The 17,985-nt window shown below is 44.1% G+C and overlaps 1 protein-coding gene across 1 annotated transcript in view; it reads left to right on the plus strand.

The window, feature by feature from the left end:
• Nucleotides 1-10,771: 10,771 nt before the first annotated feature.
• Nucleotides 10,772-17,985, plus strand: part of ADTRP (androgen dependent TFPI regulating protein) — a 30,336-nt gene continuing 23,122 nt past the window's right edge. The window contains exon 1 of the mRNA XM_009088176.4: nt 10,772-11,097. Coding sequence (XP_009086424.2) covers nt 10,945-11,097 — 153 coding nt within the window. The 5' untranslated portion in view covers nt 10,772-10,944. The remainder of the gene's footprint in view (nt 11,098-17,985) is intronic.

The raw sequence follows: 17,985 nt of genomic DNA on the forward strand, positions 1-17,985 counted from the left end.
CATGTCAGGGCTCCTCTGGAAGGACACTCAGGCATGTGGCAGGAGGGAAGTTCAACAGAAGGCCTCATCTGGATAGCCAGGGGAGCAGGGCTGCAGAGTGCAGCACTTTCTACCTCCCACACAGTACAGATGCAGCCCAGGTGGCTCAGAGTTTTTATTACTGCACTGATGCAGAAGCTTGAAGGAATGTAGATTTGGACAGTCTGGAAGTCATTATCCCATGGTGCTGTCTTTAGCGTAGCTATTCTGCCTTGGACAAGCTCCCTGAAAATGTGCACAGGCTAACTCTTATGCAATAATAAATGAAATAGAGCTTTACATAAAAATAGCACTTGCCAGGGTGTATAGATTTGTCTTTGAGGGAAATATGCATTGCTGAATTACAAGAACTGTTGTGGAAAGCAAAGATGCTCTGCTCAAGGTTGTTACTAGATATCTGCAAAGAACCAGAGGCCCAACTTCATTCAGCACAGACCCTCCTTGTGCTGTGCAGTCAGCAAGATTCACATGTGATACTTGACCTTCCTGAACTGCATATTTTACAGCTCAATTTTTTTTAAAAAAAGCAAAAATAAAAGCAAAAAAGACACTTCAAAGCATCTTCAGCATGTGCTGCAGGCATGTTCCACATCCTAGCTACAGCTAGTGGGATTGAACCAGACACTGTCAGCAGACAGTAGTTTGATCCAGTCACTGGGGTCCCAGCAAAGCCTTTCTTCTGGAAGAGCATCAGTTTGCTTCAGCTGTCACACCAAGATGACTAGCAGATTACAAAGCTTATAACTTTTTACATGTTAAGAGTGTATTTTTTCTATTTTCCAGTCACAGAGCAAAAGTTCTTTCCCCTTTGAGTGTCCTAAAACACATTAGATTTTGAGTTCAGAAATTTACATCTCAATGGAGAGGAGAGAAAGACAAAGAAAAGGGTAAAAGAGCAAAATGTCTGAAACTGGGAAGGCTCACCCTTTTAATGTGGCAGCCTCTGTTCCTCCCATTGCTGTGTGAGCTGCGAGTCCCTTCCTTTAACCAGCTAGGTCTGCTATTTGGTTATTCCTCAGTTGTCATTCTCCTCTGTTTGGCTCCTGGTTTCCTCATGAAGCAATACTGCCCAGTTTCCCAGCACTGAGCCCACTTAGCTGACACCACCACCTTTCCTTCCAGCCAGGGCAGTCTGAACCAGGTTCTCTTGCTCCACAATGACTACAGCATTTAGTGAGAAGAGCAGTGGCATCTGGAATCATGCTTTCTGTGTGAGTGCACCAGCAGGCATGAGGAAAGAGGTACAGACTGCTGACATGCGTGGCTGTGAGAGCTTCTGCCACCCAAGTCAGTGGCACAACACCGAGCTAAAGCCGAGGGCACAGGCAAGCCCTGGGCTTTCAGCATCAGCACAGTATCACCTACTTTTCCCCCTGTGCTTTCTGCATACGTGCTGGGCTAAACTCCAGGGTTTAATTTACCACCCACTGCGCAGTTTTGCAGAGGAGGAAGGGATCAAAGATTAGTTCAACAACATGAAGTTGTCACTAATGACGCAGAGGCCGATATTTCCTCTTGGCAGCCCGGAGTGCCGAGAGGGCTGGTGCTGGCACCTCCTTAGGTGACACCAGCCCCACTCTCCATGCCAGAGTAGCACCACTGGAAGGCAGCACTGCCCAGACCCATATACATTTGGCTGCAGGAAAAGCTCCAGGTGTGGTATCCCAGGAAAATGCCAGCTCAGCTTGCATGAGGCTGGTGCTGATGGTACTCAGGGAAAGCGTCGTCCAGATCTGAGGTACTTTTGATTATTTTTACACTCTTATCCTCCCCCCACCATATATTTTCCTGCCTTGATCACCAACACTGAGAGGAGTCATCACAAGGACTGATGGAGTCATTATAAGAAATCTGATTCCTGCTCTCAGACACCTGCAGCATCAGTCCATGTTAGCATGGGGAAAAATTTGTGAAGAAACAAAACTCTCTGAACTCCTAACTGTTCTTTGTCTTTTTACCAGCTTCCATCTACTGTGTTGGAACCAGCACATCTGCACTGCTTGTCTAGAAACTCAGGTTTCCTTTTTCAAAGCAAGGGAGGTGACACCCTCACTCTCCTTCCTTAAAGGGTCTGGAATGCACTCAGAGAAAGCAGTACAGCACATCACCTCCGAGTGCTACAATTAAACACCAGCAGAAAGCTCCTGAAGAAAACAAGCAGGCAGCTCTGTCCTGCGCTCTGCAGATGAACTCAAGCTCACTGCCAAACACAAGCAGTTCTCTTGCTGTGTGAACAGTAAACAGTAGAATTAGCTGATAACCAGCATCTTGAATTTGGCAAAGGCCCACTTTTTTTTTCCACCCCCACTTTTAGGAAGCAAGAATGCATGAAAACTCCAAGGCTTTGAGATGGAAAGCGAACAGCAAACACTGCCTCTCTTCACCAGCTGATCCCAGAAACATAAAGGTGTATAAACTGCCCTATGCTTTCACTAAGCAGCTAAAGCACATGACTGAGAAGGTTCAGATCCTGCAAACATATTTAGTGTTAATGAAGCACAGCATGATTTCAGAGGGCAGGGAAAAGGAGGCAGCACAAGAGCTTCATACCACATGGCCTTATTCCAGTCTCAAATTCCTCACAAATACATCTGATTATCTGACCATAATCAAATGAAATGTTGCAAAAACTGGAGGCACTTCTCCTCAGCACTGAAAATAGCTGTAAGGAAAGGAAATGTGCCAATGTGCATCATGTAATGGAACTGACAGTGGGAGAAGGAAACTTTAGGTGTATGAAAAAGTGGATTTTGTGGAGCATATTTTTTTTTGTCTTTTTTTTCCTCCTTCTTCCCCTCACTCAAGTTCATTTCTACACAGGATAACTCCTGAAGGATAACACTTTGTTATGGGAGACAGCCAGTCTTATGAACAGCTACAGCAAAATGCCCTGTGAGAAACCCTCACTAAATCAATCCAGTCCATGAAATTGTGACGTGCTAAATCAAGTCAAGAGGCCCTGGCTGTAGATGCAAAGGTAAGCCACAGCTGCTCCAGGAAGAACAGAGCTCCCCATTGCCTCTCACTCCCCTGCAGAGGGCAAGCTCAAGCTGTGCCCCAAGTGCAGCCTGCAAAGCAAGAGACGGGCTCAGAAGCAGAAAGAAAGTGCTTGTACTGCCACCTCCCTCACACGTAGCACTGCTAGAGCACAGGTACACTGCAGGGAGGTACTGTGGGCCAGAGCTTGGTCATGCCTGGCACAGCTCTTTGGGCAATACACATCACTACTGGACTTTAAGGAGGTGGGAGAAGCCACCCAGGGAGGAAGACCTGTGAAAATCAGGAGCTACAGTGAGTGTGGATACATGTGATAACTAAGAGGAAGCTGGAGGGAGTAGATTGACATCCTCAGAAAGGTGGTGGTGTTAGGAAACATCTTTATGTGGGGGTTACCAGGGTCCTGGTGATGAGGATAAGAAGAAATGAAGCAGAGGCAGCAGGCCACTTCAGCCTGGGGAAGCAGGGCAGGGCTTGCCCCTTCCCCATCCCAACTTCTCCAAAGAAACAAGAAAATTCAGAGAACTTCCCAGGGTAAAGGGTTTGAATAATAGGGGCAATTTGCCAGCTCTTCACAGTTGCAGGAATACTCATACATGGCTGGTGAAGAACAGCAGCCAAGACACTGAGGTGTCATTGGTATCACACACGGCTTCCGCTGCAGGATTTGCTTTTTTGTTTGAGAAGGGGGAGATGAGGAGCAGCACTGACTTGGTAAGCCCAACATGTGCCTGCTGACAGTGCCCAGCTAGAGTCTGATTGCCATGGCAAAGCCTCCCTGGAGAGCTGAGCAGGGGGTTTAGGCTGTGCCTGAGCCGGAACAGCCCTCTGAGTAACCTCTGCCCCAGCAAGGGTCTACTAGCAGCTGACTGCTCAGTACACAAGTAGGATTGAGAGCCACAGGCTGTGTCAGACACTGCAGATATTTTTTGTGAAAACCACAGCAGTGGCTCTTGAGTGGGAAACCCACTCTCTGTACCCATTGCTTGAACAGCAGTCACACGAATCCACTGGTTCAAACTTCATTATGTTGTTGCCATCATTAAAACATTGCAACCTTTGTTTTATCCTGTCTCTGACAGACTGAAAACATTACTTTGTTCTTCAGTGGCTGGTAGTGAGCAGGAACTGGACATGGATTTGGTGTACAAAGGATATTAGTGTCCCCAGGGAGAGGAGATCCTTGTACTTGCCACTCTGGCCAGCGTGCAAGGTCCCAGCATCTAGGAGGATTTAGTAAATTCTTGGCATTCACACACGTTTTATAACCCGCTGAGTCATCCATCAAGATGATACCAGTGGTGCGAAGCAAATGAGCACCTCTTCAACATCTCCTGCAGAATTATGTCCTTTCCTCCAGCATGATTCAGAGGTTATCAGGACTTAATGGGAATAATCATTAATTTACATTTCAGCAGAAGATTTCCATGTGACCAGAACACTGTTTCACTACTCTGGATTACCCTTCTCTGTGCACATGGCAGGGATAAGCAGTTCCATGCTCTGCTCTGCATTTGTTTCAATTTAAGTAGCAAAGGTTGTGAAAACAGATTTAGGTACTATACTAATACACACTATAGAATGGACTTTATCTTATTATCTAATACATAATCCGATATTATCTAAGATAGATTTGCACATAAATGACACCAATTCAGCAAGCACTTAGTGGAGTCAGTGCTGGATCTCTATTGCCTTGTATGTGGAATAATTACTTATGGTTATAAATAGACCACATTAAGAGTAACATGATATGCAGTATGTTATCAAACACACATCTATTTACAAGACAAGTTCTTGACCCCCCCTCTAGAGAGGCCAAAACAAAAAAAAAGAAACCACTAAAAAAAACCCCGATCTATATATAAATGTATATCTTAGCTTGCCCAACAAAATTGTCTAGAAGGACAGAGTCTGAGAATCAGTTATACTTTGGGTATGCAGGATAAATACCCTGGCATTTTTTCCCTAGTACACTGGGGTGTGGTTTTTTCACTCTGAACTTCAGGTTGTTTGTGCACAATATCTCTAAATAGTCATATCGTAATTTTGCCTCTCTGACAGAAAAGGGAAAAGGGAAAATTAGGAAACAACTTATATGTCCCTTTAAAAAAAAGTGTATAAGTTCTTGGAAGCTGTTGAAAATAAGTGAAAAACATGCGTTTTATTTCTAAACAATATTAACCTTGCTGAGCGAGAACACACTCTTGGGGTTTGCCGGTAAGGTAAACAATTACTAATTTCCCCTATGAGTAGGAGATAATGAGATAGGCGAGCATTTTTCTGATAAAATGTTCCTTAATTTCAACATATCTACTTTTAGAATCCAAGTTGTTAGCTGAAAAGATTTTGTTTTGATTGATGTCATTATTCTCATTCATTTAAAAGAGTCAGAAATGTCAAATCATTGTTACACAGGAAGTTTTGGGCTTGAATCAAAGTGACATTTCATTTAGCAGTCTGAATAAACACACAATTTAAAAGCCAGCTCAATGAGAAGGAGACACTCTGAAATCTAAGCAAATACTTCCAACTACTGAATCCAATTTCTGCTTGTACACAAGTCATCCCTTTGGGACTGAGAAATCCCTCTGAATCTCGGCTTTTTGGAACAACCTTTTAATTCAATTCAGAACAAAGATATCGAGATGAGGTAAGCCATTTCCTGCCTTCTCCTTAAAAATACATATTATAAATATTAATCCTACACAAGAGAGAGAGGAGAGGTGCATGCAGGATGATGCATAAGCTGCCTAAGAACTGTAAGATTTTCCTGCTTGTCACAGACATTAGGTAGATGTTGCAGCAGTGCTTATTCTCAGATTTGTAGTGAAATCTTTCAGGATATTTTTAATCAATCTTTATTACTTGTTGCTGTCACTGCTGCATTGTTGGGCAAAGCCCTCATCTTTTAAAAGTTTTTAAAAGTTAAAATATTTTTACACTTGTTACTTGCACCGCCGGGAAGAAAAGTTAACTCAACCAGAACTCCCAGAAGCTACCAAAGCCCAAAAAAATAAAACCAGAGAGAATTAAGTCTTGTGAATTACACCAACTATATCACTTTGCCTCAGGATTTGATAATGCCTGGAGCAGACTATGCTGAGCTGGCAATTTTGTCAGTTATGTTTCATTTCATACATTGGGGCTGTCATAGAATGAATTGTTGTCGTAGATGTCCCTGGGGACATACAGCTCAGGCAGCCTCACACTACGTGCTAAAAAGCTTTCTCAGACAGGACTTGTCAGAAAAGACATCTTCCACACAGAGCCCTGCCCTACCTGCAACTGAGCCAGCAGGAGGGAAGCAGAGCCCCCAGACACATTCACATTCTGCACAGAGGATGCTGCACAAGAACAGCCCCGGGCCCCCCTTGCAAGGGATGCTGTCCCTAATGCAAGCCAGCTGACAACATCAGGACATTAAAAACAACCAAACTAGGAAATCTACGTGTGAAACAGCAGAACTGCGTCAAGAACAGAAACATGCATCAAAAAACTAGAAGAAATATGTACTTGCCCAGCTCCCTGTGGTTTTTCCACCTTATAAAATCACTCTGGCAGAAGCAAGACCCCCTTCTGTACCAGTCTCTTATTCTTAGATGGTGTCTAGAAAGGAGAGCTAAGCACAAAGGTGGGTTTTTTTAAGTCCCCAAACCTTTCCTAGGCTTTTGCATGGCCTTGAATCTGTTCCTATCATCTGATTCTAACTGCTGTTCACCTGACAGTAATTTCCTGCCTTGCTCTCGCTTGTTTTGCCATCACTGGATGCTGCCATGGCAGGGAGGAAGCTTTGCCAGTGTAAAAATACTGAAGAAGATTCAAAGGGCTCCTATCTGGTCTCTAAACAAATTGTCAGAAGTAAGGAAGCAAGAATATTTGTTTCTATCAGCTGCTTCATTAGTGCAGGTTGAGGTGGTAATTAAACACTATTATGATAATGATGGACTTAACTGGGGGCTGCTCAATGGCTTGGAAATACCAAGCCCATCACTGAAGACACACAATTATATTGCCACTTCACACTGTTTGCTGTCACCTCTGTACCTGAACCATACTAATAATATAAGTGAGTCAAACCCATTTTGGTGCAGCCAAGCAAGCTGGCTTAAGTCACTCTCATAGAATTGGGAATGAGCAAAGGACATTTTGTGGACTTAAACCGGATTTATGCCTCCGGTTACTTGTTCTATCCTTCAGCTGAACCATGCTAATGAACTAACTGGGAGCTCCCAGTTTACTTCAGCACAAAGTCAGCTATTGCTGCACAAATCAGATGAGCCCCTGAAGCGGATTGGGAGCATTGTCAGAGTGTGTGAATGTGGCTCAGCTCCAGGGGAGAAGCAGATGTAAGCTGGGGTGTGGTACCAAGCAGATGGAAAACGGTGTTTCCCTAAACAGTCCCACTAGATCTGCAGCAGCACATCTGCTGCACCTCAGTGTGTGCCTTCTTCCTTTTTCCACTCACTGCAAAAAGATTTGGACCAAATCCCCTATTCCACTAAACCTTCAGTTGATGTTCAGACCCATGGAGAGATGACATAAGATATGACCTTTCCCCGTGCATTTGCTTGCTACATCACACTGGCTGTGAAATAAGAAAGACTCCATGAAGTGTGGAGTGTTGGATTTCAGATCCTATTTGGTGCTCATGCTTTCTTTGCAAAGTTTCTGCATCCAAATTGTATCCCTTAGCTAGGCTGAAGGGAATGTATCTTCCTTCTTGTATATGGGAAAACAAAGCAGATGGTCTCAGTCTGAGGGACAGATGTCCACATCAGAAAACTGTCACCGCACTTGACACCTTCCCAGCCATACTGGCCAAAATCCTCCAGAAAAGAAAAAACACACCTTGCCATTTTGCATACATTTACATTCATTTGCATGCATTCAGGCACCTACTGAGCAGAATGCTCAGCCTTCCCATTTAAGTTGCACTCAACCTCAGAAAGAATGGTGTGAAGATTACTTGTTAAAAGTGCTGACTGCCTGGTGACTTTGGTATGAAAGCTATTAATAAAAAGGACCCTTCCTTTGCCAGTGTCCTGTTCTCTTCCTGCCTTTTGTCACAGGGATGAGTCTAGACATGGAAGAGCAGCTGATAATGGCACTGCCCCTACCCAGAAATTCTGTAAAGGCAAAAGAAAACCCTTTTCTGCTAAATTTTCTAAGATATGAGCAGAGCATTTGACACTGTCCCACATGACATCATCCTTGTTGCTAAACTGGAGAGACACAAATTTGACAGAGGCACCACTCAGTGGATAAGGAATTGACTGAATTAGCTGCACTGAAAGAGCTGTGGTCAACAGCTCAATGTTCAAGTGGAAAGCGGTGGAAGTGGCATTCCTAAAGCATCAAGACCAGTGCTACCTAACATCTCTGTCAGTGACACGGACAGTGGGACTGAGTGCACCCTCAGCAAGTTTGCTGGTGACACCGAGCTGTGTGGTGCAGTCAGCACACTGATGGGAAGGGATGGCATCCAGAGGATGGAGAGGGGGCCTGTGTGAACCACATGAAATTCAACAAGGCCAAGTACAAGGTCCTGCATCTGGGTCAGGGCAATCCCAAGCACAAATACAGGCTGCGGGAGAATGGATTGAGAGCAGCCCTAAAAGGTCTGGGAGTTGTTCACGAGAAGCTCAGCGGGGCCTGGAGACATTCATTTACAGCCCAGAAAGCCAAATGTATCCTGGACTGCATAAAAAGTAGTGTGGCAGTCAGGTCAAGGGAAGTGATTCTGCCCCCCTATGCCACCCTCATGAGACCCCCCCCTGTAGCAGTCCCATTCAGCTCTGTTTGTAAGAAGGACATGGACATGTTGTAGCAAGTCCAGAGAAAGCCACAAAGATGCTCAGAGGGCTGGAGCACCTCTCCTATGAAGACAGGCTGAGAGAGCTGGAGTTATTCAGCCTGGAGAAGAGAAGGCTCCAGGGAGATCTTAGAGCAGCCTTCCAGTGCCTAAAGGGGGTTCTGCAAGAGAGCTGGAGAGGAACTTCTTACAAGAGCATTTGGTGACGAAACAAGTGGGAATGGCTTTAAACTGACAGAGGATGGGTTTAACTAATATTTGGAAGAAATTCTTCACTGCTGGTGAGGTATTGGAACAGGCTGCCCAGAGAAGTTGTGGATGCCCCATCTCTTCAAGGGTTTAAGGCCAGGTTGGATAGGATTTTCAGCAACCTGCTCTGGTGGAAGATTGGAAGATGTCCCTTCCTATGACAGGGGATCATTCTAGGATTCTGTGATTCTATGAAAAGACTGGTGACATTATCAGAGTCCAAAAAACATAATCCCATCCTGTTTTCTTTTTTTTTTTTTTTTTTTTTTCCTGGCAGGGAGTTTTCTCTTCCAACCTCAAACAACCACAGAAGGCTATACGTCTTTATTTTTCATAAGAGAGGCAGCAATAATTCACTGGGATTGGGGTGGCTGGAGTGCCTGGGGGATCTGGATGCGGGCAATCTGAATTAGGGGAGAAGTCAATGAAACACAGGAGAATACTGAAGCGCCTTAGCGCGAGGTCTGTTTCCCAACAAGCAGGCACATTGCTGTCTGAGTTCATAGGAAATTATCCCACATGGAGCCTTGCATCTAGTAGGAGGGGGAAAAAAAGCCAGATAAAAACAAACCAAAGCAAAACACAGCAGATTGCTCAATGCCGTCTGTAAGCCAGTTAAAAGGGGAGGAAAAGGAGATCTCTTAATGCAGTCTGCTTGGCAAAAGCTGAGCCCTGCTCATGGGGAAATGTCTGCAGGGGCAGGAAGAGCATCCTGCCTCCCCATCCTGCATGAGGAAGGTCCAGCTGTGGGCTTGGGCATGATACCTGCTCCCCGTCAAGGCCCCTGTGAAACACTCAGGTGGCAATTACTGCTGAGAGCACAGCAGTTATGAAGACTCTAGGAAATGCTGTGTGTGTTTTCCAGGGCTAGTTATGACTGCTTGGTGAGGCAGGAGGAGAGGGAAAAGCAACCATTCTCATGGGAATTTTTTTGTTTGCTTCATTTTAGGGTCATTTTGTATTGGTTCTTCTCTTCTCAGCCCTGATGCTGAGATGATGTTGTGCCAGGGAGGAGGGGCTGTCTGAAGGTGAATGGCAGCAAATAAAGAAGCAGAGAGGCAAGACAGGCCGCTCAGCACTTCCTGTTTGTCACCCAAGGCCTTTGCCCTGTTGTCTCCATCCCTGCAAGAGCTTCAGAGTAACTCAGGGTTTGTCCAACCTGCCATGCACAGCTGTGATGAATTCCAGCTGCTGAGAACAGCATAAAGGTGGCAGAGCCTTTTCCCACCAAAAAAAAGTTAACAACCAGAGAGATTTTCAGCCCCAAGGACCCTTGCCTATGAATCCTGTCAGCTTCCTTGCCACCTCCATAGCTTATCAACAAATCAAGTAGGTTTTTCTTTCACAAGCCATTACATTTCCCACTTCTTTCTTTGGCACAAGGCAAAAACGGTCACAGAGGCATCCCAAGCGGAGCTGGAGACATGGCTGCACACACAGCTGCAAGTGAGGAAAATGCCACTTGTTTTCACTCTCTACCGACACATGACAGCCCGTTACACAAAATCAGCAGCAAAACTCCCCCCCCCCCACTTTTGCAAAAGAATAACCCAACCCAAAACTTATGTAACTCTGCAACTAATCTTTGGTAATCTTGAGCAAGGCATTTAAATCCAGGGAGTAAGCCTCATCCCCCCACCCCCCAGCCTGTCTGTAAAGTAAAAAGGGAAACAAATAGAAGCAAAGTTCACAGCCTTGTGATTTTTCCTTTTGACCAGAGCAAAGCGGCATCGTGTCCCGAGACTGCTCTGAAGTAAACCCTCCTGCCTTGCCTTATCCCATGCACTGAGCACTTAAGAGAAAAGCTGCTTTCAGAGCAGCTGTCAGTTGCTCTTGGCTGAAGCATGGAAATCTCTACCCTCACCATGTACCACTGCCTTGCTTTTGTCTGGTACTTTTTCGTTGCCTATTCCATCACACACTTAAAAGCAGAGGAGCGGCCATCTGAAGTGTTCCTTTACGGTGGGCAGTGGAAATATTTGACAGTCCTCAATCTGGTAAGCAAATCCTGTTGTACAGTGATACCAATATGTCTGTTTGTTTGTCTGCCATCTGCGCCTCAAGACATATGCAGCTGGTGTATTTGCTGCTGTTAAACTGCTTCCTTTGCTGGTTTTTACCCCGAAGGAAACTAAGGAGGGATCTGTGCTTGTGCTGTGAAATGTATTCACAGGTTTCATGCAGAAAGAATATTGACTGGTGAGATGCTTGGTTTTCAGAAAATACTTCAAAGCTAGCTGCCTCCTTGTAAAAGAGATATTGTCAGTGAGGAGAAGGACAGAAAAGTGAGGGTATGTTCTGTCAGGACACATACAAGTTTCGTGCCTGTTTTCTAGCCTTTGATTCAAAACATTTCAACACTGCTTGGAATTTTACTTCAATTTTTAAATAGGCTTTTATGCCCTTTAAATTGCAGGAAAAGTGAAACAAAGCAGAGAGCACTGTGCTAATTTAGCTATTCAGAGTACCTGCTTCGTTTGACAATCAGTTGAGAACACAAGGGAAAGAAATTCCAGCCTGTGGAGAGAGGTGCTTGTGATATTATTACATGAGTTTCATCAGAGCTTTCAACTTTGCACATTTCCTAGAAGCACACAGAAAAAGAGAGACTGTAATGGGTTCTGGTTCTTCTAATGTGCTATCATTTCACAGCATAGAAATTCAAAGTGAAAGTACATGAGAGACCCAGGGAAGAAGGCTTGTTCAGAGTCCCAGGTGCTCATCAGCAGCTTGGGGAAGTAGTGCTGGTGGGATGGAAAGACCAGGCTTGTGGAGAGGTTTCCTATGAGGGAAAAATTTCAGGCACACTTGCTAATTTGAAGGATGACCACAGGGACCTCCACAGCTTTTCATCCATTCTGTGTGACCATCAGAGTTAAATTCCAGTTGGAGGTCTGGTCTGGGGCATTTTTGTCTCTTCTTTTACCCTTCAGAATGAGACATCCTATGTTGGAATTCAGTGGAACGCTAAAGGCTCCCCAGCTCCAAGTGGGGCTTTTGGAGACCTTCAGGGAGGCAGGGAACTTGGTTCTCTTCCATTCTCAAGCATTCTGTGACTCTGTGAAACATTTGCAACCAAGAGGCAGTGAATGGCAAGTGAAGTGACCACAAAAACCCAGGGATTCTGGTAGCCCCAGCCCTCTCCTCAGTGGCCAAGCCAGCTGTGGAAGGATGAGGACACATATATATTACTGCAGTTGGGTGGCATTTGTACTGCTAGTTGTGATGGCGCCTGTTTATCAGTATTGCCATTCTGGGGGAATAGCTGACCCCCCTAAAATACCACCCATACTTTCAGGCAAAACAGCATCTCCACCCCCTCCCCTGGCATCATTATAATGAGATTTACCACACAGCCCTAAAGCATGAGATCAAAAGGACAAAGCAAATAACCAATCTCCCAGTATTTTGGGATGAAGAAATACTCGCTGAAATTGTCATCCAGCTTCCCTTAGTGACCAGCAGTGGATGGTCAGGGAAAGGCTGCACAAGGCAAGAGCATGTCCAAGCGTGAACTGAAGTTTCCATAGCTTTACTGTCCCACTAGCATAGCCAGCCAAAAAATAAATCCAGGCTAAGGTAGCTAATATCCATTCAAAGCCTTCTTTCATCTACCTAAAGGAAAAACATGCCTGTTCAGACTTCTGGTACTTTCCCTATCCTCTGCTCTTTCTTGTGTGAAAGAGCAGTTCATTTTGTTGGTGTAAACCTGCTTCCTTGACAGCTGAGCTGGATGCCTCATTATTTCTGTGTTGTAATTTAATCATCCATCCCTGTTCACGTTTTCTTTGCCACTCGTTAGAGTGCCATCAGATTATCCTCTCAGTTACTGTGTTCTGCAGGCCGGAAGTCCAAACCTTTTTCAATTCTCTTCACAAAGGGCTGCTTCTCATTAAAGCATCCGTGTCACCCTTTGCAGCAGGTTTTCAAGTTTCAGGAGGGAGTAGGTGGAGCAGGCTGCAGTGGTCAAGTTATGAGCATATGTGGGTTTACACTGTGGCCTAAAGGTGTTTCCTTTTTTGTAGTTTAATTCTTCTTGACTTCTCTTAACTTTCTATTTGTCTTTTTTGCTCACTGGTAGGCAAGGAGACAGCAAGTTCAGAGAGCAATCCACACTGAGACTAATATTTTTTTACTGGATGGCAACAGCTAATATAGAAGCCACTGTTGAAAAATATATAATTGAAGCTGCTTTTTAAATTTTTTCCTGAAATGCTTTACATTGCACTTATCAACACTGATTTTTGCCTACTATTTGATCACTCAGGCACTCAGCATCCTGAGGTTCTTTGGCAATTTTACAGTCAGGTCACCTTGCAAGGGAAAAAAATTCCATCAGATTCATGAAAGTGTACCACCTCAGTATTTGCTCCCTTTGCCAGCTCATTTTCAGATCTGTTGAACAGCTCTGGTTTTATTAAATCTCCATGAGTGAGGGCTCTTGCTCCACTTCCCCAGTCCTTTGACTCCCAAATTTTAACCAGTCATTGATCTGATCCAAATGCTAAAATGGAGCTGCCAGCTAAATGGGAAATGGTTTGGGCTGAAGATATTGCCCATCTCATGCAGAAAATGTGGCAGTGGGAAAGGGTGTGCAAAATTACTCCTTCATGGATGGTAGTCCTTCTTCAGAGATTTATTTCTTTCAAGAAAGGATTGCCAAAAAATGAAGAGGCATTAGGGAAAGAAATGCTGTCACCTCCCTTCTCCTGCTGAACTGGGTAGCATTTTTTGGTAAAGCAGCAGCAAAAAGGTGGCCAAAGCTTCTTGAGCTGCTGTATAAGAGAGGAAGAGTGTGAGAAGACAACATTTCCCACATGCTGTGGTGCTCTCTGTGGCGCTCCACTGGACTTAAAGGACTGATCCCATGGTCTGGCATTAAGCCACTCCCTGTTGATGCTGAGGAGCATCGAGGAACAAGAGGTGCCTGTCAACCACACTTGTGCATTGGGTGCATATCCCATGCATTGAATTTTGGTCAGTCTGAACAGAGCCCTAGAAAACCCTGGGGATGTCAGGAGTTATGGTTGTGGGGAAGAAGAGCTGGTAAAAGCTTCACACTGGGCTGCTCTGGTTCAGTGGATCTGCTGTGCTGGGCAGGCCTGGGCAGTGCCTTGGAGGCTTCCCCAGAGCCAGAACACAGAGACAGCCTTTGTCCAGCTCTTCTGCCTGTGTCCTGCCAGACTGGGACTGCCTGCCTTCTGGCACTGGCTGCCTGAATCACTTGGAAATTTTCCCTCCAAAATTTTTCTTATTTCTTTGGAATAGCATTTAAAAATTTCTTCCTGTGGAAAGCTGCTCTGGCCACCTCACTGTGATCTGAAATAGAAATACTGGGAAAACTAACATTTTCTGGGGATGGAATTGCTGCTTGTCTCCCATTTTGCTGGAGAGATGCTGGAAGAATTCATTCTAGGTACGACCCTCTTTTAACACCTCATTCAATTCCTTGCTAGTCATGTGGCTCTCCCAAGAGAGCTACATCTCTGACATCGCTTCAAATTCATCTTCTTAATGATCATAGCAATCAAGATTCAGTAAGGAAATATTTTTGTAGGGGGCAAAAAAGGATAGGTGGGCATTGTACCAAAGAGGTTCATCGACTCATTACTGAAGAAGCAGAAATGACAGATAAAACCATTTTTGTATTGATTTCATTCATCTGTGACATAAAACAGTGCAAGCAGAATCATTCATTGCCTGAAATATCTGAGCTCATAAAAATCTGCTCACTGCTGTAAATCCATTAGTAAATCACTGCATAATGAGAGCACACTGCACCTTTAAAAACTATTACTTGTGTTCCTGCCCCAGTTTGTTCCTTATACTTTTGTCTTTCATAATGGAAATACTTTCCAATTGTCCTGAAAGCTGCTTTGTATTTATTTCAGAATAGGCTCAGTATTTAGTAAAGATATTTTCCAAGACACTATCATGTGAATGGATGTGTGTCTACACTAAATGTTGACTTTTATGTCTAATAACTTGCTCAGAATATTGGATTTATCCCTCCCTAAAGGGCAGAGCTTGGAGCCCGATTTATTTGTACTGGTTGGAGATTTCAATATACACATATGGCAAGATCTTATACACAAAAGTAAATCATGTCAGGTTAGTTAAACAGAAACACCCTTTTGATCACTGCACCAGATAAAAATTGAGCTTTGTCTCTGTCACTGTGAGTCTCAGTTCGGAAAATTGATCTGGCCAAATTAAATGTTTCTACAGCACCCAGCACCATGGAACTCTGCAGGGTCTAGAGGGGAAAGCAGCCTCTCTCCAGCAGGGATAATGATATCCATATTCTCCTCTTTGGGTTAATCATTAGCTTTCTGAATGCTTCCAGTCTTCCTTCTGTTCGTGTGGGAACACTTTAGGGAATCCTTTCTATTTACAGCCAGTGGATTTATATTCCATGAGTGCCTGCAGTGGATTTGTGAGTGCCAGCACTGCTGCTTGGGAAATTCACAGGACATCTGGAATAATTTGATGTTTTCACATATTTATTTTTTTTATGTCAACATTTTCCCTTTAATGGAGGGCTACACGATTTGGATGCACCTTTCTTACAAGAATAACCCCAGTGGGTTTGGAGCTTGGATTTTAATCTACTGGGGGTGTACAATGCCAGACTGTGCAGTATTAGGGATGATCTTAGCTAAGTTCAATTTTCTGGTTTGAAAATTACTTGCATAACCTTCCATTGCTCTTGGAAATACAGGGTGATCCCTAAATTGTCTGAAACACCTTTGAAGCTATGGTGATGAACAAGGGTAGATTTACAGCAGCACAAATCCAAGCTCCTGAGGCTGAGTTCAAACTTCTTCAGGAGTTGTTCTTCTCCATGTTTAGCTGGAGAAACGGGTCAGGTTACACATTCAGATAAGAATTTTCCATACAGAAGATAACATTGTCCTCCCCTGTGTATAACAGAATATTTACTAGGCTGAGAATGTGGCTGTTTTGGAACTGTTTCTTTTCAGTAATGTTTATTTTAGTTAATTTTGAAGTGGGGAAAGAAGCAGCCTATCCCTGTCCCATGATTAATGTAAGGCTGACCATGAACAAGATAATAATAGCCCCATCCTCTGGGAACCAGGCTTCTCCCTAATTGCTTTATTGGCAATTAGTCACCATGTGTCACTGGACTGTCACCACCCTCACGTTCATTTTTCATGCCTTTCACAGAAAGTTACTGCTGACTCTACAGGGTGTAACAAGAGCTTCTGTTTATTACCAGGCTTTTCTTAGCTCTTTGGGGACTCGGTATTGGTGTCCTGGTGAGGCCAAGGATTGGGACAAGGATTTGGGCTGAACCTGTTTTGAAGTACACTGCACAACAGTGTGGACTTTACTGAACCAGACCCATGACTTGGAGGGCTGAATCCCTACTGACTGAAAAAGTGCCTGCTAATTGTGATAATGGGGAGGGGAAATCACACTTGAAAGAGCTGCTTTGGGTGCCTCAGAACTGAACAAAAACCTGTGTGGGTTCTGATGAACCTATGTGGGTTCTGATTGGGGTTTTTCCTTGATGGGAAACGTGGCTTTGTAGCTGAACTGGTTGAGGCACAACCTCTGGTCCCTGGTCCTGGGTGACCTTGGGTCAGTTACCCTGTGTCAGCACCTCCCTACTTCCACTGCTGTGGGTCTGCACAGGGAGAGGAACAATCCAACAGTGGTACTTACTGTCCTGGCTCTCTGGGCTGTGGAAAGGAGAGGGAAGGAAGACTGCATCTTTTCCTGTTCTGGGAAGAAACAAAATGTTTGGGGATGGTTGCAGATAAGTGCAAACCAAGTTGCCCAGGAAGACTCAGTCTCTGGAAACTAAAGCTTGCAGAAGCCCTTGTTTGACAACAGGCATGGTGAAATCATAGTCTCCTCCTCCCCTCATATATTTTGATAATAAAGGAATTTCTGATGGAAAAAACATTGCACTAATTCCGTCCCCTCCCAAGCACCACCCTTTTCAGCTTCTTCAGAAACTGATGAAATAACCAGCCACAACTTCAGAGACTTTGCTCTAAATAAATATCTGAGTCAGAGTAAGATCATGGCAAAAGAGATCTCATCCTGAAAACTGCAGCCCTCTTTCCATTTAAGCATCACTAGCTGATCCAGTGTTTGCAGTAAGCTGCATTTCCCACATTGCATGTGACAACCTAGCCTTAAAAAGAAGAGGTCACCCCATGAGTTAAGTGAACTGAACTGACTTGGTGCTAAATGTAAGACAGTGGGAGAAGTATTTTTCTGCAGGGTTCTATTCTGCCTTTGTGTGTCTGACAAATCTGGTTCATCTTGATCTGCTGTGGAGTATTAGGAGAGAAAATGAAGCAGTTAGAAAAGCAATATTGGTTTAAACCACAGTAATATGACAATTTTACACATAATTTGGAGGACTCTGTTTTGTTGCTGTGCATGTACTTAATTCTTTACCAAATCCTCCTAGTGTCCTCCCCAAAAAATCCCACCCTCACTACCTATAAATGATTTAAAGAAAGAAGGAAAAAACCTTTAAAACACAACCTCCCAATCTTAAAATTCATTAGTTATAAATTGTTTCATTTAAACTGAAGTAAAACTTCATTTTTAGTTGGTGACGTCTGAATCTTTGCTTCTAAGCCCTTGAAATCCTTTCTTGAATCCCTTTGAGTTCAGCAAAAGAGGTTCTGTTTTTGTAACTTCTGCACCTAATTCTCACCTTAGATCATTTTGAGCTACTTGGCACTGAGATCAATTGCACTGTGAGTCCCTAGAAAGACGAACCTGTGTTGGCTAAACAGTGGAAAAGATATCTAGCAATTGCTTTACAGGAAAAATATCCTGACATAATTTGTTCTTTCAAACAGGCTGACACAGGCTGGGTAACTGCTCAGATATATCCA

The sequence above is a fragment of the Serinus canaria genome, chromosome 2 (genome assembly GCF_022539315.1).
Source record: "Serinus canaria isolate serCan28SL12 chromosome 2, serCan2020, whole genome shotgun sequence".
Taxonomy (NCBI): Eukaryota; Metazoa; Chordata; class Aves; order Passeriformes; family Fringillidae; genus Serinus; species Serinus canaria.